We start from the raw sequence: 25,713 nt of genomic DNA, 5'->3' as shown, positions 1-25,713 counted from the left end.
ATGCTGCAGCTGTTCCCCGCCTGCTCTAAGAATGAGCATCGATCAATCATGAGATTTCCCAGTGAAGCCGGAAAACTGATTGATCAGCAGAGAGTGGTGACTGTCAGTCACCAGATTTCTGCTCTGCCCCTCCAGTGCTCACTATAGCGCTGGGCTGTGGAGAGGGCGGAAGCAGCTTACTGAGAGGCTGAGCCAGCGGCCGGACAGGCATCTGGGTGGATTCCAATTATTGTCGGGATTCCTCCAGAGCTTTGCTGACTGAGTGATGTCATTTGACAGTGGACTTTAGCCTACTGTTGGCTGAACCTGGGTCAAAAGAGTACAGAAATACCTGCACTCCAGTGATCCAGAAGAGAAATATGACCAAAAAAAGCTTTGAACAAACAAAAGAATAGCAGCTGCATACTGTTTACGTGTATATAAACTCTAACAATATACTGTACTTCTCCCTAGTGGTTTGTTAAATATACTATCAAAATCATTTTGTTATATCTGTTTGATAAGTGCCAAAAAAAAAAATACCTGTTGATCCTGCCAGAAGCCTTGTGAGTTGATAACACCCTGTGCTCTCACATGCAGTCACATCATGTAAAGGCTAGTAAGCTGCAATATAATACATAATTGTTCTCGAGTTTAAATACACTTTTTTTTATTCCAAAGAATTTTTATTAGGAAATGGGTATAAAGTAACAACATAATCGCTGAAAAAGACATGCACCCTGGATAAAGACAGTCAAAGGAACAGATAAGACAAGGTTTCTACAATGTAGCATGTGCACAAGGAGTGTATTACACAAACAATCGCACGTTTAATCATGAGGTGCAATCCCTCTCAAATCAGTTTGTTCCTTACTCCTCAGATATGTTGCCTTTCTTTTTTACCCAGCCAGTACATATTATGTTCTTATAATGTATTTTTGTTTTGTTTAGTGTCTTCATGGAATTATCGAACAAATGGAATCCATGGCTCCCCTCCAGTGGCAGTAGGAGCAGAAAATTCCGATATAGCTGGAACAAATGAAGGTCAGATCCCCCTCCATATGATTAAATATTAAAAGATCATTGTCACAGTTTATGGGGATGATTACTGAAAGAAGATATTCCTTTCAGGTGGAGGACATGGTTCTTGTATGACCTGCAAAGAGTTACTTCTTCACTTTTTAGCCTAGGAACAATTTTAGCTTTATGTAAACCTGTCAGTTAAGTTAACTTTGCTTTCAGTTCTGATAGCACCTTGTGATGCCTTCAAGTACATTTTTTGTCTTCATTTCAATTTTTGTGTCTTTGTGAAGCACTTGGATCATATGACTAGCCTGTACACAGGGCATCAACTTTTGCTCATGTCTACCTTAATGTGTTAATAAGCCCCTGACTCTGCATTCACTATATCTGGTCTCCCACAGTACACAGAACATGAAAATTTAAATATTTTAGTAAATATAAACTGCTAAATACCTTTTCTCATCAGCAGTATATAGCAGTCTTGTGACGCCTATCAGTGTCCGGCCTAGCACTGGTTAAAACTTGGGGGAGTTTTCATTCTCCTCTGACTGTCCTATGAGGCTGCATGACCCTTGACCCTCTGTTTGGACAGTGCCGATTGGCCCTGTGCTAATCACATGCTCCCTCTCAAAAAAAAGAAACCTCATTAGCAATACACACAAAACTGAGTAAACGATCTACCATCAATAATTGTTTCCAAGATTGGCCCCAACTCCAGGTGATTCCATCCCTGCTCACGGCAGCAGCACACCATCTACTGGTGCCCTTACTATGGCATCCTCCTAGATCTTCTTCCGCCCTCATCCCACATCACATTCGGTCCTCAGCTGACATCACTTGTGGCCTGGGCAGGCTGAGGTTTGGTGTCCCCAGCGGCTGGTGTCACCGCAGTTCATCTTCCTGGTCAATTCTTCCACCCTGTCCCACCAAGCTTTAGCATCTTCCACCCAGAGGGCTTGTGGGTCTTATAAATGCATCTTGTGAATTCGTTTTTTTTTTTATGGTATGTGGCTGCTTATGTGACTTTTTTTTTTTTATAATAAAGTTGTGACATTTGATGCATATTGCCTGACATTCCTTGGACTTTCAGAGTGGAGTATTCACCCCCAAGTTGTTGCAGGACTAGGCTCTCCGTGTTCTGTGGTTTTTGAATTCTCTAACATGCTTTACTGCATATACAGACTGATTTTACTGTTTTGGCTTAGTAACACTTAAATTCCTGTCACCCTCTGGTGTAAATTTCCAAAAGTTTCATTCAACAATCAAATGTTACAGCTTATACTGGCCTCTGAAGTTGAACTGTTGAATGAGAGGGTTGCACTAAGCATTTAGGAGACAGGATTTTGCATAGACCAGGGCAAAACTTTATAGAGTGTGCAGACAGTTCTTAGGGTTCAATGGATCCACAGGGACACAGAATTTGAGGTACTTTAAAACACCAAGGTGCCGACACCTCAGCAGTATTGTTGGCTTAGGTACCTTTTAGTACTTGACTAATTCACTTCAAAGACCTGTACTGTGGAAGCTGTGCCCAAAAATTGCAAGCAGGGTGCAAAAGGCTAGTCACTTGTTTTGACTGTGGGTTCTCTGCAGCTGACTTGACATGCCCTTGTTTTGCACTGTCTGTATGTGGAAGTGGCCATCTTGGTAAAGGAGCAAGGCTTTGCCTCCTCTTGTCAGGGCTTTCTTCTTAAGGACTAGTGCAGTACATTCAGGAATCTGTAGGAGAAGCACAGAAAGCACAGATTAAGAGAATGTGTAAATCGGAACCAGGGAGGTCCTTGCACTACAAGACTTCAGATAAAGTTTCCTCTCCAGCATGCAAAATAATGAGCAGCACATTAGTGACATCACCAAATTCCACTCCACATTTGGTGAGACTAGCAGATAGAGGCAGCAGTGCCTTATGTCTCGCACAGCAGATATACAGCTTGTGTAGGCACAGTCACATACTAAGAAGTGCATTGTTATCTTCCAAGAGGAATTCAAGACAAAAGGAAGGTTTTTTAGGGTACTGCTCAGGTACAATTTGCATTTTTGAAAATTTCCTCTGAAAATAGCAAATCTTTACTTTAGTTTGTGATCAGTTTTTACAGAGAATCCGCTTTGAAATACAGTTACATAGTTAGTCTGGCTGAAAAAAGACAAGAGTCCATCCAGTTCAACCATTAAAAAAAAAATTGCAATCCTACACCATCAGTTGATCCAGAGGAAGGCAAAAAAAACCCCAGCAAAGCATGATCCAATTTGTTCCTGGAGGGAAAAAAATTCCTTCCTGATCCCCCAAGAGGCAATTGGATATTCCCTGGATCAACGTTACCTATAAATGTTAGTATCCAGTTATATTCTGTGTATCTAGGAAACAATCCAGGCCTTTTTTAAAGTAATCCACTGGGCTGGCCAGAACCAACTTGAGGGAGTCCATTCCACATTTTCACAGCTCTCACTGTGAAGAAACCTTTCCATGTTTGGAGATTAAATTTTTTTTCCTCCAGACATAAAGAGTGCCCCTTGTCCTCTGTGATGACCTCAGGGTGAATAGCTCTACACCGAGTTCACTATATGAACCACTGATGTATTTATACATGGAGATCATATCCCCCTTTATGTATTATACATGGAGATCATATCCCCCCTTATGTATTATACATGGAGATCATATCCCCCCTTATGTATTATACATGGAGATCATATCCCCCCTTATGTATTATACATGGTGATCATATCCCCCCTTAATCTCCTATTCTCAAGAGAGAATAAATTCAATTGCTCTAATCTTTCCTCATAGCTGATCTCCTCCATGCCTCTTCAGTTTAGTTGCCCTTCTCTGTACTTTCTCCAGTTCCCCAATGTTCTTTTTGTGAATTGATGCCCAAAACTGAACTGCATATTCCAGATGAGGTCTTAGTAATGATTTGTACTGGGGTAAATGATAACTCTCTCTCTCTGGAGTCTATATCTCTTTTAATACAAGAGAGGATTTTGCTCGCTTTAGAAACCGCGGCTTGGCATTGCATGCCATTATTCAGCTTGTGATCTACCAGAACCCCCAGATCCTTCTCCAATATTGATTTCCCCAGTTGTACCCCCCCTAGTATGTATGATGCATGCATATTCTTAGCCCCCAAGTGCAGGACCGTACATTTATCAACATTAAACCTCATTTGCCACATAGTGATATGCTGATATGCTAATCAGCTATCACGTTTATGGAAACTACTTTTGATTTTTTTAAAAATACAATTGTATAAAATCCAAGAGAAATGCTCAATCCCTTTACCCCAATCAAACACTGCAGGGCTCCAGAGCCTGACTCCAATTTCTGCCAGCTCACTTCTAATAGGATATTAGTATTATATAGCCTACATCATGGAAAGTTCCAATATAAAAAAATAAATCATACATTTTATTAATACATAATGCTAAAAACACAGCCCTGCAGGAAAAGCTGACATGTTTCATTTCTAAAAAGTCCTTAGTCAAAGTTACCAACTGTGTTTCAAACTGCTGTTTTATGGTTCTGTTATTTTAATTGAAACAGTCTCACTCTCAGCTGAAAGTCTTGACTAGAGTGTGCATTTTAGAAGGGCTCGACTTTAGAAAGGAGGGCGCAGCCCAGATTCTTTATGCCACTGTCTTCACCCATATCAGTGGCTTCTGTCTGTGATTATGTCACTTCTGGCCTAGGTATTCATCTGTTTAATTATTGTCAAAAGGTGGAGAATGAAGATACAGCTACTCTAGTTACTATCCTTCTTATTCACTGTCCTTGACTGAATGTATGTATGGTATCAGGAGCAGAAGTCATGTCAGCACACAGGATGCCTGGATATGCTGACGGTGGAGGCACAAAGACTTGGAGACACACTTTTTTTTACAAAGTTATCTTATTACATTTTGTTGAATGCCAATGTAGCAACCAATCAGATTCAAATTTTAAAGATGTATCATTATAATTTTTATTTTACAGTTCCATACCCTATAAGACAAACTACACGTAGTACTTTGTCTTATGTTTCTACATGCTTTCTAACCCTAGTTATGAGGTCCTACCTAGCCCCCTCCTGCCATTGTCAATCCGACAACAACTATGAACGAGACGGCTGATTCATAGCTGCAGTTTGTCTCAGCTGTAAGCACTTTCTGAAGCAATGGCAAGAGGAAGGCAGAGAGACTGGGGATGTGTTGCCCTCTGCATTCCTCTTGCCACTAGTGCACCGAAATGAAAATTTTGATGCCGAAACTGAAAATTCAAAATGCACTTTGCCGAAAACTGAAACCGAAATGCGCAGTTTTTAAAAATGAATATATATTTTTTGGAAAAAAATACACTTTGATTAAAAAAAACAAAGAAAACACAATATATACCCCAATTTTTTGTAAAATATGAAAGCGGATGTTACAGCGAGTAAATAGATACCCATCATGTAACTCTTTAAAATAGCGCACGCTCGTGGAATGGCGTGAAACTGCGGTACCTAAAAATCTCCATGGGTGATGCTTTCAAAATTTCTACAGGTTAGTAGTGTAAAGTTACAGAGGAGGTCTAGTGCGAGAATTATTACTCTTGCTCTGATGTTCATGGCGATACCTCATGTGTGGTTTGAGCACCGTTTACATATGTGGGCATGGCCTACGTGTGCGTTCACCACTACATGCAAGCACGGGGGATAGGAGTACTTTAAACTTTTTTTTTTATTATTTATTTAATGTTTTTGTTTTTTTGCACTGTCCTTTTAAAAATAGTTTTAATCACTTTTATTCTTATCATAAGGAATGCATGCATCCCATGTGATAGAAATAATTAGTGGCAGGTCCTCTTTATGGAGAGATATGGGGTCAATAAGACCCCACATGTCTCCTCTACAATGTAAAGCATTAGATCAAAAAAAGCATTGATCTAGTGCTGTAAAAAAAAAAAATGGCCGGAACTGGAAGTGACATCGCTCTGGTCCTCCAAGGGCATAGAGATGAGTGGAGGCCATCTTTCCTTCACTAATCTCTATACCCAGTGCCGGGATCGTTCGATGGTTTCTCAGGTACGGAGGTAAGGCTGAGAACTACCGAGCGACGGCCGGTGGCGGCAGCGGTGTGCGGGCGGCGGGCAGTGACGAGGGGCGGGGTTTTTTGGCACTTGTATCGGTGCTTTTTTTCATATTGGCTGAAGCCCAATAGGGGTGTTTTCAGCCGAAACGTTTCGGGCACTGAAATTTCGGTGCATGCCTACTTGCCACTGCTCATCTTTGGAAAGTGCTCACAGCCAAAACAAGCTGTACTTATAAATCAGCTTTTTCCTTCATAGCAGTTGTCTGATTAGCTGCGGCAGGAGAGGAGTCGGGTAGGTTGGACCTATAACTGCGGTAAGAAAGCACTTACAAACATGGAATAAAGCACTACATGTGCTTTGTCCAATAGGAGACAGAACTGGAAAAATATGATAAACATAACCCTAGTTGTAAGGTCCTGCCTGCTCCATCGATCTTGCCACAGTTGATCCTACAACAGCCATGAAGGAGACAGATGATTCATAGCTGCAGGTAGTTTCAACTGGGAGAACTTTCCCCAGACAAGCACAGAAAGAGGAATGCAAAGGGAGGGGGGCATATTGGCTTCTACATTCCTCTTACCGTCGCTTGTTTTGGGAAAGTACTCACAACCACGACAAACTGCACTTGTGAATCAGCCTTCTACTTCATAGCTGTTGTTGGATCAGCAATGGTAGGGGCGGGCGGCAGGTCGGACCTCATAAATATGGTTAGAAGCACTTACAAACATGGGAAAAAGCGCTACATGCAGAACTGTACAAAATTCTGGTAGATCTTCTTTCAACTTCAGTTGTCGTTTTCTTGTGGAGGTTTGATTTGATCAGTTACTGAAAGTAAAACTATATAGTTCCTTCAAAAGACACTTTGATAAATGAGTTCTCCTCAATCTCAATGAACTTTGGTGTCCTTTTATGAAACAGAGATGAGTGGCGATCCTGAGGATCGTTGCTGATCTCAGATCATTAGTGGTTTAGGAAACAGAGATGTTCTCCTCTGATCATCTCAGCACACAGATGGCCAGTGTTATGAAGGAGCGATGTCAGCCCTTCACTGGAGATCTGTGTTCTCCCTCCAGATTCTCCAGCCCAGAGCTGGAGAATCGGGGGCACCGCAAACGAAGCAGCGATAATTTACCTCTGCTTAGTAAACGGTGTTTGATCTCTTACTGTAATCTCATGAGATTATAGTAAAAGCAGCCATTTTCCAGCATTCAAAGCGTTTGTAGATCGCTTCTCGCTTCATTCGGAGAAGCAATCTACACCGCTTCATAAAAAGGCATTCAGAGGAGAACTGTCTCCTCTGAGAATGCCGGAGAACTGAGCAGCGGTCATTTACCGCTGCATGATAAAAGGACACCAATCTTAGAAGTATTGAATTTCTTTCTTCTTTTGGTAACAAATGAGAAAAGTAAAGCAGTTTTTTCTGTGGTTCTTGTGCAGTATTCAGGGGTGGGATTAGAAAATGTTTTTACTTGTCTCGTTTCTGACTCCATTTTACTGCGTGAACCTGGAGATCAGGCGCTCAGTCTGTGTCAGGAAACAAATTCCTCAGGCCTTATAAAGTGCACGGCCTTATTTGCTGCTTTGGGAGTTTGCTTTTCTCCACTGCTGTAGCCTATGTCTCCCTCTTGCCTTCGCATTCTCTGTTTTTCCTTTTTATTTGCCTATTTCACTGTACAATAAAACCCTCTGAGGTGTAGGATTGCTATTTCTGCAGATGAAGTCCAGGCTTAAATCACTGTTACTGCAGAAAACCTTTTTTATTGTAAGCCACTGATCTGTTCTAAAGGAAAATTTCATACCTTGCAACCGGCCTTCTATTGCTGAGACACTTCTAGCTTTTGCTTCTCTAGAGTGATGGCCCTTAAAAAGAAAAAAATGGGTGTAGTCGCTATCCTACGTAGGGATGAGTTTGATGGTTGGGGCTTATTATTGAAGGGTATGAGCATGCATGTTTTTGGATGTTAGGAAGGAAAAAAAAATTCTGCAGAAATCTGGCCCCTATTTAATGTGAATTGCCAGCTGTTAAAAAAAAATAAAGTCAGTTTTATGTTATGCACACTTTCATATTGACATGACTCATGTATACCTTTTACTGCTCTAATAACCAATGTCCACTATTCACACATACAGAAGGTAACATAAACCCCACATATGTCCGTGTATCTAAAGATTCAAACTACAAATCTTAAAGGAAACTTTTAGTATATTTGCATATTTTAAGCTGTTAGCTCTGGTTCACACTGAATGCAGCTTTGGAATCGTGCTACTTCAGCTGAAGTAGCACGATTTAAATTCCGCTCGTCAGTTCGATTTTCATGTGCAGCTTGCCAACATCTGTGCAACTTCATGCACAGATGTCAATGTAAGTCGCACATAAAATCTTCAAAAACAGTGCAGGAACCTTTTTTTTTTTTTTTCTTTTCCAAAAACTATTTTTATTGAGAGAAGAAGCACAATGATAACATATACAGGCTACATTCTGATCATTTATTTATTTATTTATTTATTTCAGGTACTTATATAGCGCTGTCAATTTACGCAGCGCTTTACATATATATTGTACATTCACATCAGTCCCTAACCCTCAAGGGGCGTACAATCTAAGGTCCCTAACTTACATTCATACATACTAGGGACAATTTAGACAGGAGCCAATTAACCTACCAGCATGTCTTTGGAATGTGGGAGGAAACCGGAGTACCCGGAGGAAATCCACGCCGGCACAGGGAGAACATGCAAACTCCACGCAGGTGGTGCCGTGGTTGGGATTCGAACCAATGACCCTAGTACTGCCAGGCGGAAGTGCTAACCATTTAGCCACGGTGCTGCCCATGAATAGTATCAGCAAATGCAAGTGTCCCCTGTCAGGACATACATCTGTAGTATACATGGTTTCATCGCATAACAATGCTGAAAACAATAACAAACGAAAAACAAAGTCCAAACAAAAACAGAAAGGAAAGGTGTTGTGAACATAACAAATTGGATACATGAATCAGCAAATCATCATATAGTCCCTTTAATTACAGAACGCAATGTATGGTGGAAGGGAGGTTATATCAGAGGGTTATTGGATGTCCACCCCTGGGGTGGAAGCTTATGAACTGTGGGTCTTCCGGTAATCAAAGTTCACCTAAACACAAAGAAGTGGGAAGGAAATGGAAAGAATGCAGGATAGGAGGAGGGAGGAAAAAGAGGGGAGAGGATTAGAAGAGAGAAGAAAAAAAAAAAAGAAGGGGTTTGGCTGCAACTGCTCCGGGTCACGTTGTTCATGGTAATCAGGGTTGCAGGCATAGGCTCTGTATGTCAGTCTTGGATGACGTGTTGTATTCCGTGATATATGTCAGTCTCAGCAGTATATGGGCTCTGTTATTTGGTCTCAGTCAAGTGGGGTGTAAGTTATGTGCATAAAACCTGAGGTAGCTACGTATACCTCGTATCTATAGGAATATTCTCAATTGGAACCTTTTTCAAAATTGGTGCAAGTTGGAGTCGCACCATTTTGAATGGTTACATAGGCACAAATAGGGTGCGACTTGCAATGCAATTTTGAACTGTCAAATTCTGTTTGGTGTGAATGGGAGCTTACGGTGTTTCCCTTAACCACTTCAAGTCTGGACAATTTTCAGCTTTCAGTGCTATCACACTTTGAATGACAATTGCGCGGTCATGCAACACTGTACCCATATGAATTTTTTATCATTTTTTTGTGACAGATAGAGCTTAATTTTGGTGGTATTTAATCACCTCTGGGTTTTTTATTTTTTCTTAAACAAACCAGTACTAGGGTTCACTTGGTTTGATACAAATGGATTGTTTAGCTTTGTCCTCATATTCTGTTTTAAATACAGCTTTATGCAACACCGTACATCTTTAACCGCTAGCCTACAGGGCACTTATACCCCCTTCCTGCCCAGGCCAATTTCCAGCTTTCAGCGCTGTTGCACTTTGAATGACAATTGCGCGGTCATGCAACACTGTACCCATATGAATTTTTAGCATTTTTTTGAGACAGATAAAGCTTTTTTTTTTGCTATATAAATGAAAAAATCCAAAAATTTTGAAAAAAAGTGTTTTTCTTATAAAATTTTGCAAATAAATAATATTTCTTCATGAATCTTGGCCAACATTTATTCAGTTATCTTTTTAGTAAAAAAAAATAACCCAAATTAGTTTCTAACCAAAAATTATAATTTTTCAAAAATGTACTTTACATTTTTATTTTATTTCTTTATATTATTATTTATGTTTTTTTTTTTTTAACATACTGTCACTCTAGCAGTACAGTGTCACCATAGTGACACTGTACTACTTGTGGGGGGTGATGAAGATTTTTTGTTTACACTGATTGCTTTTACACCCATAAAGGCTGTAAAAGCAATCATTTCTCCTTCTCTCTGACTGCATTTTTGTAGCCATTGAGAAATACTGTGAGAGCTGTGATTGGTCACAGCTTGTCACATGGTATAATGCTGTTGTGAATAGCCTTGTACCATGTGACCTCTGTGATCATTCACAGATTTCACACGTAGTAAGCAATGATGTCAGAAGTGACATCTTGCTTGCTACTATTCATGTAATCTCTGATTGGCCACACAGAGATCCTGTACAGCGATTGGTGTTCGGACACAGCGGGCACCGGATCGCGGTGCTGTGCGCTCCCAGGGAGCGCACACAGCCTGTAAATGCGGGCGCCGTTTATGAACGACAACCCGCTTCTGCAGTGCTCCTGTCTGGCCGTTTATGTACATGGGCCGGACAGGAAGTGGTTAAAGTGTATGTCCATATCTATTACCCTTAAAGGATAAACTCACCTTTCATAGCATATTACACCAATATTCAGGGTGTAAGATGTTACTAAATCAGCAGCCCCTGTACCCCCCAAGCCTCCACTGTGACACCAGGCAGGGGATCCTCTCCCCACACCTGCTGTCACAATATAAAAATAGCATGGCTGATTGACGTTCTGCCCACCCAGCCAAATCATTCATTCACAGGGTTCTATGAATGAACTACAACTACTTTCAACAGTGGCTGACAGCTTGTAGTTCACAATGAACTATGAGAGTGCTGGTGAGCGCTCTGGTGCATTTTTGCCGCATTCCATGCGGAAAAAATGCAGCATGTTCTCCTTTTGTTGACTGCACTGGAATGCACTGTGAAGTAGGGCCATTGGAATCCATGTTAAACACTGTCTGTGTTTTTGGACCGCATCTGTTGGGAACCAGCCCTTCTTTTAGCCCATTTTCCCATTATGATTTCTTTTATTTTTTTAGTTGCATGGAACGGCTTTTATTAGTTCACTCTGTTGTATTTACCGGGCTTGTAAAATTCTTGCAGGGGTAACTGCTGGGGGTCCTATTGACTCAGGCATGTTCCCCCCAGTACTATGTCTCCCAAGAGCCCACACACAGTGTTTAGGTAAGCTTTCGAGGGCTAGGGCAGCAGCATTGTTTTTCTGGGAAGGAAATGAATATATATCCACAGGAAGTGGAGAAGAAAGGGGTGGGGGATAGGCAGAGTTCTCTAGTGTAGTAGGTAGAGCTGAGAACACTGGTTAGGATTTCAGGACAGTGAAAGCACCATGTTATAAGGCCATAGAGGAGGTTAGGAGCACGCTGGATGTCTGGCAACAGATACAGTGGGTAAAATATGTACTGAATATGTCACCATTTTTCTTAGTAAATATATTTCTTAAGGTGCTATTGACATAAAATTTTCACTACATGTCGGTAACAACCCATGCAATCCATACATACAAAGAAACCAAAACAAATGAGATCCAAAATTAAGTTATGTGTAATAAAATGGAATGACACAGAGAAAAAGTATTGAACACATGAACAAAGGAGGTACAAAAAGGCATGGAAAGCCAAGACACCAACTGATATCTATCAGTAATTAGAAAGCAATCCTGCCCCTTGTCAGTGCAAATTAATATCAGCTGGTTCAATCTCAACTGATGGCCTATAAAAAGGTGTCTCATTACCAAGGTGTCACACAAGAAACATCACATGATGGGTAAAAGCAAAGAGCTCTCTGAAGATCTTCGCAACCTTATTGTTGCAAAATATACTGATGGCGTTGGTTACAGAAGGATTTCTAAACGACCAAGTGCTCCTCATAAGAATTCTGACAGAGGAGTGAAAAGAAATATCAGAAGAGTTGTCCAGGATCCAAGGAACATTTGAGATCTTCAGAAAGACCTGGTATTAGCAGCTTCAATTGTTTAAAAGAAAACAATAAGTAATACACTCAAACACCATGGCCTGTATGCACGCTCACCATGCAAGACTCCATTGCTGAAGAAAAAGCATGTTGCCTCTCATTTAAAGTTTGCTCCACAACATTTAGACAAGCCTGTGAAATACTAGAATATAGTCTGGTCAGATGAGACCAGTATTTAACTCTTTTGATGCCATAATACACACCATGTTTGGAGGTCAAATGGCACTGCACATCACCCCAAAAATACTATATCAGCAATAAAGTTTGGAGGTGGCAGCATCATGTTGTGGGGCTGTTTTTCAGCATACGGTACTGGCAAACTTCATTTCATTGAAGGAAGGATGAATGGAAAAATGTACCAAGACATTCTTGATAAAATTCTACTGCCATCTACCAGGAAGATTAAGATGAAACGAGGGTGGACATTTCAGCAAGACAATGATCCCAAACACAAAACCAAGGAAACTCTCAATTGCTTTCAAAGAAAGAAAAAAAGTTGCTAGAGTGGCCCAGCCAATCACCTGACTTGAATCCAATGCACAATATATGGAACTAAAGATCAGGGTTCATAGAAGAGGCCCACAGAACCTTCAAGATTTGAAGATTGTTTGGAGGAATGCAATGCATACGACCAGTTTCTCCATACAGGAGGCATCTTGAAGCTGTGATTACCAACAAAGGATTTTGTACAAAGTATTAAATACATTTCAGTTAGCGTGTTCAATACTTTTTCCCTGTACCATTTCATTTTATTTCTGAAGTAATATGTATATGCATGTACACATTTACATGCTTGGTCTTCAGTTAACTGAGCCAGTTGACCTCTCCTTCTATTCAACTAGAAAAAAAAAGTTCCTTTTGCCACTTGGACAAGTAGAACACTTTTCTTAAAGTGGCTATAAACCTAAATGAACAAAATATATCCCTTTATAGTATGTACTTGCCTCAATCTAAAGAATCTAGTGTTATTTCTGTCAGGTCTATCCCCCCCACTGCTATCTGCATGAGTCACTTTTATGCTGATACCACAGAAATTCAGGACACAACCCAGCCCCTGCCCCTTGCCCAACAGACAGAAGGGGATTGACAGTCTCAGCTGATGTTTCCCTATGAGGCTGTGTAGAGGGGGCAGTGTCCATTCTGTCCAATCAGATCAAAGCTATATGCTGTGATCCCCACAACCTGCCTTCTGGAGTTGAAAAATAGGCTTTGATCTGTGTACTTTGAATGTAGAGGATTGAGGGCTGCAGAAAAACAAGTACAGCTTTTCTAGGAGGATTTGTTTCATCTCTGTGTGTCACCTGAGGCTAGTCACTTCAGCGGGTATATGTAAGGGCTTACAACCACTCTAAGAACGGTTTTGATCAACGAGGCCCACAGTCTTCCTAATGAACTTCCACTCTGTCTTTGAACAATAGTCATCTGTGCACAGCTTGGTACTTTTCTTTTAGATTTGTTCTGTAAATTGAAGAGTAACGTACACAGTTTAATGCCTTGCTTTGATCTTACTGTGTTTTCTATGTACTCTTCTTTTTTCCCATTTCCAGGCTTCTCCATTGACCTGAAGGCTGAATCTTTAGAATTATGTGAGCCTGAGCCAGAAATACAGAAACTGACCAGCGAAGAGGCCAATACATCCTCATTCTACCCTACCCCTGCCCCAGTTCTGGATAAATATATCCTAGATAATGGAAAGGTAAATAGCAGATTATGTCTTTTGTATTATTGCGCATTCATGCTATTTTAACTGCCAACATAGACTGTTTCTTGTCCTATTCCCTTCTTCCAGATATCACTATTGCTTTAAAAGTTGATATCTACTTTGTTAGAGAAACCATTTTCATAAACTAGCCACTTCCACAATCCCTACTGTAAACATTACAGGTATTTCATATTTGATATCTGACAACCTTTGTTTATGTTTAATCAACTATTTAAGAGATATTTTATGCTCGATTGATGATAAAGTTTTGCTATTATTCATTCAGGTCCACCTGGGCAGTGGCGTATGGGTGAATGAGGAGAAATGGCACCAGTTACAAGCCACACAGGGCGACTCCAAGTATACCAAGAACTTGGCAGTTATGATTTGGGGAACTGATGTTCTGAAGAACCGAAGTGTCACTGGCGTGGCGACAAAGAAAAAAAAGGATGCAAGTCCTAAACCTCCCCTCTCACCCCACAAACTGAGCGTTATCAGAGGTGCGCTGTGCAGATTCCTTTACCATGCCTGTACTGCAAAGGATGCGCCTACATAGTGCTACAGATAATGATTATACACCCATACCAGAAGTCTCATGAATGAGGCCCATTCTAAATTCTGACATGTCTAAAAAAAAAAAAAAATCTCTCTGTTGGATAGCAACGAGTCCAAGTGTCATTTTTCCAGTGCAGCCAAGAGCACAAGAATTTCAGACAAATGTCACACTTGAGGTCCATATTACACGTTGTTGAATGATGTTCTCTTATTGCTCATAAAAGGCTCTATGTAGGGGATTCCTAATGGGGCTTCTGAAGTCTCTAGTCATTGAACTATGTTAATATGAGTGTAGGTTGCTGGATCTGTTCGTATTGACACCTCAGCCTCCAATTTATCTGTTGCCTCCTCTGAGCAGGCCTACCCTCTGCTCCAGCATTCCTTGGAGGAAATCACACTTTAAGTTTTTTAGGAGTTTTGGACACTATTCAATCAAAAGGGAGCAACTTGCTCTAGTGGCTAGGCTATATTCCTGCTCGGTGTAAAGCTCAGTCTACTAGATTTGACAGAGCTTTGTTTATGGCATCAATTTGAGATGCTTCTGAAATCATTCAGTATTAAGTGATAGGTGAAGTTGGCCTACTTCTTTTTTTTGTGTAATATTTATTTATGTTTTTCAAGTACAGAAAAAAAACATTTGGACAGGCAAGGGCAATTGTGATGTACAGTACAACAGCTGACACAACAATCATAGCGCCCAAAATTCACATTAAAACCCGTATCCGAAAAGTACACCTAACATTCATAAATTCTAAAGAGTGAGAAGAGAAAACAAATAACACAGCAAACAATACGAAAAAAAAGGGGGGGGGGGGGTAGAACATCAGCAGAGATTAAATCAGTGCAATCGTGAGCCTGTCAGCTCCAGTAGATTCTTGCAGCATGAGTAAGTGGCATGAAGGAGGTCCATACAATGCGTACCAGGCCAGGCACTAGCAGTCCAGCCTGGCATGCAACGTGAGCAGCAGAAATGCATAGTACCTCCTCATGCCGACAAGTTTTCAGTTGACATACAGTTGACCAGCCTCAATTAGGTATTCTCTTGGAATTCTGACATGCAAAAAAATCCCATCAACATAGGCCCTAAGTATGTCACTTGGTCTCTCATCCACCCTTTTACTGAGTTTTATAGGGTGGATGTTGGTGCATCAGCAGATACTTGCCTTGGAGGAAGAGTTCAGCAAGTGCCTGTGCGATCTCCTGGCTTTCGGCTTCTTGGGTTGCAATTTCCCACTGTTGTTTTCAGCTATGTGTCCTTGCCCTTCTTTCTTTTGGGACTTTTGGCCATTTCACATGTAGAATAATATTAAAGTGCTGTGTCTTCCAGTAAGTTCATATGATTTTATTCTTTCTGTAATTTTTTTTTCTCCAGCAGTTCATTGGAGAACTGGGTCCTCTTATCTTGCTAGACTGATTCCAAGGATTTTGGGTCTGCAACGAATGAATGGTTCCCTTCTCATTTTCTTTACTGCTTGCTACAACTGAGCTCTATAGCCATTAAAGGCAGCAGGCTCCTTTTTGATTTGCATAGTGTGTGGTGTTAATACCTCCCAAAAGCCGCTGTATATCCACACATAAAAAGAATATTTAAGTGCCGTGTCCTCCAATGAACTACTGGAATTTTGTAAGTAGAAACATTAATTTTCAACCTTTCTGTTGAGGTTGTTTTTCTGGTCAGCTTAGCAGATGGAAAGCACAAGCATCAAATCTATTATGGAACCCAGCAATCATGTGTATATGCCTTAGATGGTGTCTTAGGCCCGTTCACACTTCAAATAGCGGGAACTTGGGTTCTCGCTTGCGATTCTGCGTGTCATGCATAAGACAGCCCATTCACTTCAATTGGATGCCCTTTGCATGTTTATCCCCCAAAAAGAAGCTCCTGCTCCTTTTTGGGTGACATGTTTCATGTGATTTGTATAGTCGTGTTTTGCCACAATTTCAGTGCTATTCTGTCATGCGCCAAATTCACACTGCATTTGGGGTGCCAATTAGAAGGAATGGCACCCAAGCGCACATTGCATGCCTTGCAGCGATTGCTACACGATTTGGAATCATGAGCAGAATCTTGTTGATTCCACCTGCGATTCCAAATCATGAAGTGTGAATGAAGCCTTTAGGAGGCCATACATGGATCGAAATTTTGCTGGTTCACCGCCAACCGCCTGTATTCTGATCCGTGTATAGGCAGGCTGGTTGTTCAGAAAACTTCTGTAAACCAGTCTGTCGGGGTTTTTCCAAATGATCAGTTCTGCCGGCTATATCTAAGTGGGAAGGCTTTCCACCATCAAAATACAAAATCACAGCGGGAATGATTCCCCCAACCACCTCAAATGTGGGGATGGGGAAATCAGATCTTTTTTTTTTTTATTTTCAGCCAACCTGGCGGTTCAACAAAAATATAATATTAATGTACGGCTGGCTTTAGACTGATGTTTCACTTGTGTTAACTTCTGTTAAGTCCTCATGCATATTCATACTTCTAAAAAGTTGTAGGAGGTGGTTCCTTGAGCAGTGAGTAATTTCTACCTCTCATATAAATTCCCACTAACTCAATTGATCTTTTTAGCCATCTGTAAGGGAGTAATTCCCCCCACTGACCAAAAATGTAAGGAGCATTCTTCCCACTGATCATCTCACTAATGTATCATGAGTAGTAGATATAGTAATTTTTAGGAGGGGATCCCTAAGACTGGAAAGTTATTCTAAGGGTTCCTCTGTGTTGAAAAGGTTTAGAAAGACTGATCTGATTGATTGATTGATTGATTGATTGATGGTTGTGGATAAATAACTCCAAAACTCATTGGTAGGCTGTATTGTCATGGATATAGGTTCAGGTAATAAAATTGCAGCTTATTCTTTTGGTGCCATGTTGCATTGATGCAGTGCTATTACAGATTGATCTAACCTAGGAAGAGTATAAATGTCTTGCTGTCAGACAATTATTGCAATTTGCTGGTTTCTTTTCCTTAGTATGTACACAAGGCCTCATGCATAAAATGTATATGTGTCAGCCACCAGTCTTTTTTTCAGTTCATATCAGCTAGTAAAAGAAACCTATACTTTTTTTGCTATAAATAATCCAGATTTTTTTGGATTGGTTTGATCTGTCTACCGGTAAATTCTGCTTTCAGATAAAAAGGATATAATTTCTGTTGCAGTAGAACTTGTAATTTTAGGTGCAAGGTACTTTAAGATGTTAGAAGAGCAGTAATCCACTTGTGACATCTGTCAGAGTGAGACCGGCTCTTTCTGCAGCGATCTCCCCGGGAAGAAGGGAAACTGAAGTTGAACACATTAAAAGATAGTTTGGGAGATTGGTACAATGAGGCTTCTCACTGCTCCTGTTGTCAGTTAAGCTTCTTGCAGCACTGATTTGTACACAGCACACTCCTTTCCTTCTCTGATGAATGTCACCAAGGAGACAGGTTTAAAAGGAGCATTCCCACAGGCTGCACAGGTTTCCTCTCTTCTCTATACACACATATCTGCTCAGGTGAGAGGTGTAAGCAGGTACTTGTTAAAATATGTATTCCACGTTGTATAAGGAAGAACTTTCCTCTAGTAAAAACTTTGGATATTGCTTTTTAACTTCAAAATGAAAAGCTTTTGAAATTACCATTCACTAGTTCCAATCCAATATTCATCCTTCTTTCATTTTTTTTTTTTCTTCTTTCTTTTCAAAGAGAGAGGAGTTAATAAGCACTCCAGGGCCTGCCCACCTACTGCACCACATCAGGCTGAGTGACAGCACAGCAAATACAGAAGAAATGAGGGAAAGCTCCTGTTGCATCATGGGAATAGATATTTTGTGGTTCAGACCTGCTTAGATATACTGTGCTGAGCGCAAGGGGTTTTTTGTATTCTTGTACATGTTCCTGAATTTCTAAGCATTATTACCTGTAAAAAATAGATGTTCACAAAATGGCTTAACATACTAAAATTTGGAATTATATTGTGTTACCAGTTCAGTGCTCTTAAGCCCCGGTTCACATATATGCGACCGTGCAGGCTGCGTTTTGCACGGCATGAGAGCCCATTCATTTGAATGGACTCCCGTGCCCGTGACACGCAGGGAAGAAGTCCCTGCACTTCTTCCGAAAACGCAGCACGCACGGGGACCTCGGTTCCCAGTACGGTTGCGTTTTCTAGTGCAGGCGGCGTGCCACTAGAACTAATGGCACCTGCCCGCAGGTCTGCATTTCTCTGTGTGGGTGGTGCGGCTGCACGGATTTTCGTGTGGATCTGCAGCGGCACCACCCACACAGATGTGGACCTAGTCTAAATGTTTGTTAGAGCACTTATGTTATGCACATTTCGCCTGCAATTACAACAGGTGCTACAGCTTAAACAACAAATTTAGTCACACAAATCATTGGTGTCTTCCTTAGCTATGTTGTGGGACCTATACTACCAACCAATACAAAGGACTAAAAAAGATTAACCAAGGGCGTGAATAGCCGATATAGGAGGGATTAAAGTGAAAATTGGTGGGTGTGGTCACCAAAACTCATACTCGATACATATGTGCATAGAGAAAAGAGTTCCCCAAAAAAAGATAGTTTCATGTGGGACTATTTGAAAATATGTTTTTTTGGGGGGAACTCTTTTCCCTATGCACAGACCTATACTACCACCCTTTCTGCACTTACAAATGCAATACCAGATTTAAGCTGTAGGTAGTGATGCTGGGAAGGTGAGGTTTGTCCTGGTGGAATGGTAAAGGTGTGAATGAAAGGACAAGGGAGATTATTTTATTATAAGAGCAAATCAGAAGCAGCAAGGAATGTTTCCTCCTTAAGTAAAAAAGATAGATAAACAGGAGTTCCTTGAAAGTTTAGCCTAAATATAAAACAGAAAATTGGAACAAGGGACAACTTACATTTAGTATGTTGTTTCCCTTGTACTGATTCTTCGTGTTTTTTGCCCAGTTCATACTAGAATGTGCTGCAGGAAACGTGCAATCCGTGTGTGTTTCCCGAACCATGTTCAAAATGCACTGCCCTTGCGATCTGCAGTAGCTGTCAGTCCAATGTTAACGAAGCCACAAACGCAGTGTGTTTGTCTGCACCAGATCACATGGTACAAAACTACCATGCAATTGGGTTGCAGTGTGTTTCCAAAGGTGTCCTGTTTAAAATGAATGAGCTCAAATTGCACTGCACTGAATCGCATGAGAATTGTACAAGAATGCAATGCACTAGTCAATTCATGATGTGAACCTAGCCTTAGGAGAAATCTTCATCTGTCTAAGCCCTCATACCCCCATCACCGTACACTAAGGGGGCTGTCAGAAGCTCTTATCAAGAGAGGTCAATTATGCCCAGCCTTTCCTGGCAGATCCATCATTCATAACAGCTGTACTTCATCTTCTATGACTGACACACAATTTCTAAATGGGGGACAGGCAAATGATTGATACCTCCAAACCCTTGTATTCATGGATCCTGTATCATTCATAGATGATGTAGTACAGCCTCTATGAATGGTGGATCTGCCAGGAAAGGGCAGGCATAGTCGAGCTGTCTTGATCAGATTACCATGGGGGTGCGGAGCTCTGGGGTTGGGGGCTTGGATGAAGATTTCCCTAAAACAAGAGACATATCATACTATATGTAAGTTACAGTTGTGATAAAAAGTTTGCATACCCTGGCACAAATCATTAAATTTTGGCATTTATATGGAAAATATGACTGATCATGCCAAAAAAAGTATTTTATTTAAGGGCAGTGATCATATGAAGCCATTTATTACCACATAGTTGTTTGGCTCCTTTTTAAATCATAATAATAACAGAAATCACCCAAATGGCCCGGATCAAAGGTTTACATACCCTGGAATGTTTTGACCTTGGTACAGACATCGAAGTTGACACACACGAGTTAAAATGGCAATTAAAGGTTAATTTCCTACATCTATGGCTTTTTAAATTGCAAGGAGTGAATATGCCAGTCAGTACTGTTCAATCACCTATTAAGAAGTATACAATTTGAGGATCTATTGATACCAAGCCAAGGTTAAGTAGACCAAGAAAGATTGCAGCCATATCTGCCAGAAGAATTGTTTGGGATACAAAGGTAACCTCAGGAAAAAGATGGTGTGGATGTTTCAAGGAGCAAAATACAACCATAAAGGCTGGTTATATTATTCCCGACAACACCTTGACACTCCTCACCTGTTTTTTTGTTTTTTTTTAAGGCATTGGCACAGTAAAGGCTTCTTTGTGGCAACTTGACCACGCAGTTAATTTTTGTTCAAGTATCGTCGTATTGTGCTCCTTGAAATAGTCACACATTCTTTTGCCAGAGCAGCCTGTATTTCTCTTGAGGTTACTTGTGGATTTTTTATTGTATCCCAAACAAGTCTTCTGGCAGTTGTGGCTGCAATCTTTCTTGATCTACCTGACCTTAGCTTGATTTCAAGAGATCCTCCAATTTTCCACTTTTTAATAAGTGATTCAATAGTATTGACTGGTATATTCAAGGCTTTGGATATCCTTTTCCATCTTTATAAAGTTCCATTACCTTGTTACGCAGGTCTTTTGACAGTATTTTTCTGCTTCCCATGGCTCAGTATCTAACCTGCTCAGTGCATCCATGTGAGAGCCAAAAAAACTAATTGACTATTTATGCACAGACACTAATTGCAATTTAAAAGGCCACAGATGCAGGAAATTAACCATTAATTGCCATTTTAACCCGTGTGTGTCACCTTGTGTGTCTGTACCAAGGCCCAACATTCCAGGGGAGGGAAACTTTTGATCATGGCCATTTGGTGATTTCTGTTATCATTATGATTTAAAAAGGAGTCAAACAACTATGTGATAATAAATGACTTCATATAATCACTATCCCTAAATACATTTTGGCACGATCAGACATATTTTAACTATCAATGCCAAAATGTCACGATTTCTGGCAGGGTGTGCAAACTTTTGAGTAGAACTGTATGTCCCTTGTGCTGATTTTTATGTTTTTAGTTTATGCTAAACTTTATGCACACTGGTTTATTGTAAATGCTGCTTCTCCTGGCAGGAGGAAATCAGCATTAAAAACTCACCTAAGCTGCACTTTTTTCAAACCAGTTTAGCACATTTGGGAGTTGATTAATTTAATTGGCCAGAATTTTAATTTATTCTGGACATTGAAATGAATAAATGTTGAAGTGCTAAATGTGCTTAGTGTTTAGGTGCATTTGGCATTTTAACCACTTCAAGTCTGGACACATTTACCCCCTTCCTGTCCAGGCCAATTTTCTGCTTTCAGTGCTATCACACTTTGAATGACAATTGCGCGGTCAACACTGTACCCATATGATTGTTTTAGCATTTTTTCAGACAGATAAAGCTTTATTTTGGTGGTATTTATTCACCACTGGGTTTTTTATTTTTTTTGCTATATAAATGAAAAAGTCCAAAAATTTTGAAAAAAAGTGTTTTTCTTATACAATTTTGCAAATAAATAATCTTTCTTCATAAATCTTGGCCAAAATTTATTCAGTTACCTTTTTAGTAAAAAAAAAAAACTCAAATTAGTTTATAACCAAAAATTATAATTTAAAAAAAAATTGTTTACATTTTTATTTTTTTATATTATTATTTTTTTTTTTTTTACATACTGACACCTAGCAGTACAGTGTCACCATAGTGACACTGTCCTACGTGTGGGGAGTTATGAAGATTTTTTTTTTTTACACTGATTTCTTTTACACCGATAAAGGCTGTAAAAGGAATCATTTCTCCTTCTGTCTGGCTGCATTCTTGCAGCTATTGAGAATTACTGAGTGAGCTGTGATTGGTCACAGCTTGTCACATGGTACAAGGCTGTTGTGAATAGCCTTGTACCATGTGACCTCTGTGATCATTCACAGATTTCACACGTAGTAAGCAATGATGGCAGAAGTGACATCTTGCTTACTACTCTTCATGTGATCACTGATTGGCCAATCAGTGATCACATGATTGGGACCTCTCATAGAGGTCTAGTACAACGATCGGTGTTCCACTGTGTCCGGAGGACACAGCGAGCACTAGATCGCGGTGCTGCATGCTCCCAAGGAGCACGCACAGGCAGGGAGCGGGGAGGCTGTTTATAAACGGCCACCCGCTCCTGCACTGCCACCGTCCGGCCGTTTATATACATGGGACGGACGGGAAGTGGTTAAATGCCGTTAAACTCTTGAACGCAAACTGAACGCAGTTTTTGCGCTTTCAGAGAAAAGCATGTAAACTGAGCTGCTTGTAAACTCCTCTAAACAACTATGTTTATATGGACGCATAGGATATTATAGAGGAGAGTTCAGGAGCTTCAGAAAAAATGCCCAACTGCTCCTAAACATCAGTTTAGCAGCTGCAGTGTACACGAGGCCTTAGATATTTGATGCTGTGACATTCCTGGGGAACTTGACTCATTGGCTCGCCACCAGGCATCAGGATCCTTGACCAAAAGCTTGACTTTAGAATGCTGCATTTTTCCCAAGGAACAGACTGACTCCCCAGAACATTGGTAAATGAAAATATCTCTGGAATAACATTTACATTGAAGGCAGAAGCTTCCTTTCCCTTTTATCTATGCATAATAATGTATAAAACAATGTCTGAGTAACAATTTGTTCTCCCATGCTGCACTGGAAACATGAAACAAAGCAAGTTCCTTTCTGTTCTTCCATCATATTATCTGCTTCTCTAAGCTAACTGCTCCTAGTGACCAGCCTTTAATTTCCCATCTTCTGTTTTGTTTTGTTTTTTCTTCCATAGAATGTGTGTATGACAGAATAGCACAAGAGACAATGGACGAGAATGAAATTGCACAACGGCTCTCCAAAGTCAACAAATATATTTGTGAGAAGATCATGGACATTAACAAGTCTTGTAAGAATGAAGAGCGAAGAGAAGCAAAGTACAGTGTGCAATAAACCTGTAATGCTTTCTTATGTCTGGGTGTTTACTTTATTGTTTTTAATTTTTTTTTTTTTGCGCCGTTTTTTTGGATGACTAACAGCTGCCGTCTTTCTTGACGTCTTAATTTCCAAGCGAGAACCAAAATATGCAGTTGTGTCTGCTTGAACATTTCTGGATAAGGCCAGACATCTGAGACTACTCGTTTATACATCAGCAGGACTGAAGAAGCTGAATTGTGTTTGATCCCAGCAGTTGGAACGTCGTCTTGTACAGCTTTGTTTTTGCCAAATTCAATGCACTTCTGATTTGTGTAACAAGTACAAAACTGGTGGACATGTTACATAGCAATATGTCAATACTGCTAAGCTCTTTTTAGTAAGCGTTTTTTAAAGCCTCCCTGTCTTGCCACTCGATCTTTTGTAAAAAGGTAATTATGTTGTGTCTGTGTTTATAGTTGGACATTTCTTGCTAGAAGTGGAAGGATGATGTCCTGTCAGTCTGCGTAAAGTAAATCTGTCACTAACCTGGGTAATTCAAACTTGCCAAAAAAAAAAGGTCCAAACAAAGGTTACTTTTATTGAAAATGGCATCTGTAGTTTCAGGCAGACATACTGAATATGAGGTGTGAAAATGTAATTCCCGAAATGCACCGTGGGGAAAAAAAATATTTGCTTATCTATATACTAGTGGCTGTTGTTTTCTTCAAAGTGGGCCCCTTGTGAAGCGATGCACTTTTCTAGACAACTTTGCCACTGCCGGAAACATTTCTGGAATTTGTTTTCCTGAACGCTGCGCAGTATCTTTGTCACGGCGCACTGGATGTCTGGAAAGTCATCAAATCTGTGTCCTTTTAAGGCATTTTTACATTTTGGACACAACCAAAAGTCAGAGTGCTAAGTCAGGGGAGTAAGGTGGTTGTGAGTTCTTGGCCCAGAAATCCATTCCACAAATTGACCAAACAACGCATCATGTGCAGGAGCATTGTTGTGGTGGAGAATCCACTTGTTAAGCCAGAGTTCCAGTCTTTGCTTCAAACAGATTCCTGCAATTATTTAATTTATTTACATTTGCATCCATCCTTTGCATAATTGGCTGCCCACTTCTTGGGCCATTGTGGATATCTTTCCACCCCAAGTTAAACTACTTACACCATTCAAAAACACTTGATTTTTTTTCATGGAATGTTCACCATAAGCTGGTGTAACGAAGCTAAAGTTTCACTCACTTTTGCCAATTTTCATGCAAAATTTGATGTTAAACTGCTGCTCCAGATTCCTGTCACTCATTTTCCGCCAACAGCTCAAAGCACACACGTGTTATCTCTTGTACTACTCTGTAAAGATTGAGTTAATTGGTCTGCAACCCAGGTGAGTGGAAGTAAGAACATGTTAGAACACGCTCGAGTGTAAATGACTTTGTGACTCACCACCACAGTGCTTCACCGCCGGCATTCTGGGAATAAAATTGTCATTCCTCATACATATATATTAGAAGTTGACCTTGGTTTCACCCCTTTCCACCTTTTAACATGATGAGTGTCTCACGGACCAGTAAAAGACTGGGAGCCAAAGTTCAGCTTTTTCCAGCATTTTAGGTGCTTCTATCTCTTGATCTACTGATGCTTTTAACATTTAGTTTACACTGAAGGTAAATATGCCAATACATGTTTTCATCGTATGGTTGCCCAGGCCTGTGACAGGTCAGCTCTGAAGTACAAGCTCACCTTTGTAAAATATTCTGCCTATAATGCTTTGCTGTATGTTCTTTATGTCATGAATTATATTTATATACCCTTCTTTTCCCCTTTTGCGTGATTCATCATTTTGCTGGTTTCAAAATGTTATTTATGGTTGTGATGGGTGATGTCTACATGCAGCGCCTGGATATGTTCATATGAAATGAATGCTGGAGCACTGTTGATTGAAGCAGGGGGTGTTAGACTGCTGAAGAACCCGGATGCTGCTTGTGTGCGATTGTTGCAGTCCAGCTTTATCAAGGTGCTGCCACAGGGTATTTTTACCTTTGCTGTTGCACTTGGGAAATAAAAGTTTTAAAGGAGCAGCAAATTTATTACTGTATTTGATGCCGATTTTGTAATAAATACAGAAGGCTTTAAATGTTGTAGAAGATGTCTAAAGTAACTGCAAATACATTTTTATTAAAAATTCACAGGATACATGCACTAAGAACTAGGGAAAACAAAGAACAATGTGCAATTTTAAAGCATAAAGGTTTGAATGGAGCTTTAAGAGAGTCAAATATTTTTTCTTTAAAGTCTGC

General features: G+C 40.3%; 1 protein-coding gene across 4 annotated transcripts in view; it reads left to right on the top strand.

The window, feature by feature from the left end:
• The window catches only part of LOC149456841 (cytosolic carboxypeptidase 6-like), a 2,243,892-nt gene that overhangs the window by 1,476,659 nt on the left and 741,520 nt on the right, over positions 1–25,713 (top strand). For 2 of the 4 annotated variants that reach the window (XM_089684446.1, XM_089684449.1), the window contains 4 exons: positions 931–1,023; positions 13,825–13,973; positions 14,266–14,479; positions 23,290–25,228. The exons of the other annotated variants lie outside the window; for them this stretch is intronic. In XM_089684446.1, coding sequence (XP_089540572.1) covers positions 931–1,023; positions 13,825–13,973; positions 14,266–14,479; positions 23,290–23,447 — 614 coding nt within the window. In that variant the 3' untranslated portion in view covers positions 23,448–25,228. Of the gene's footprint in view, positions 1–930; positions 1,024–13,824; positions 13,974–14,265; positions 14,480–23,289; positions 25,229–25,713 lie in introns of those variants that run through there. 4 annotated transcript variants of the gene reach the window in all.

The sequence above is a fragment of the Staurois parvus genome, unplaced genomic scaffold (genome assembly GCF_062004578.1).
Source record: "Staurois parvus isolate SC_StPar_1 unplaced genomic scaffold, SC_StPar_1.0 ptg000347l, whole genome shotgun sequence".
In the NCBI taxonomy this organism is placed as follows: Eukaryota; Metazoa; Chordata; class Amphibia; order Anura; family Ranidae; genus Staurois; species Staurois parvus.
This window is presented reverse-complemented; position numbering and strand designations above follow the sequence as displayed.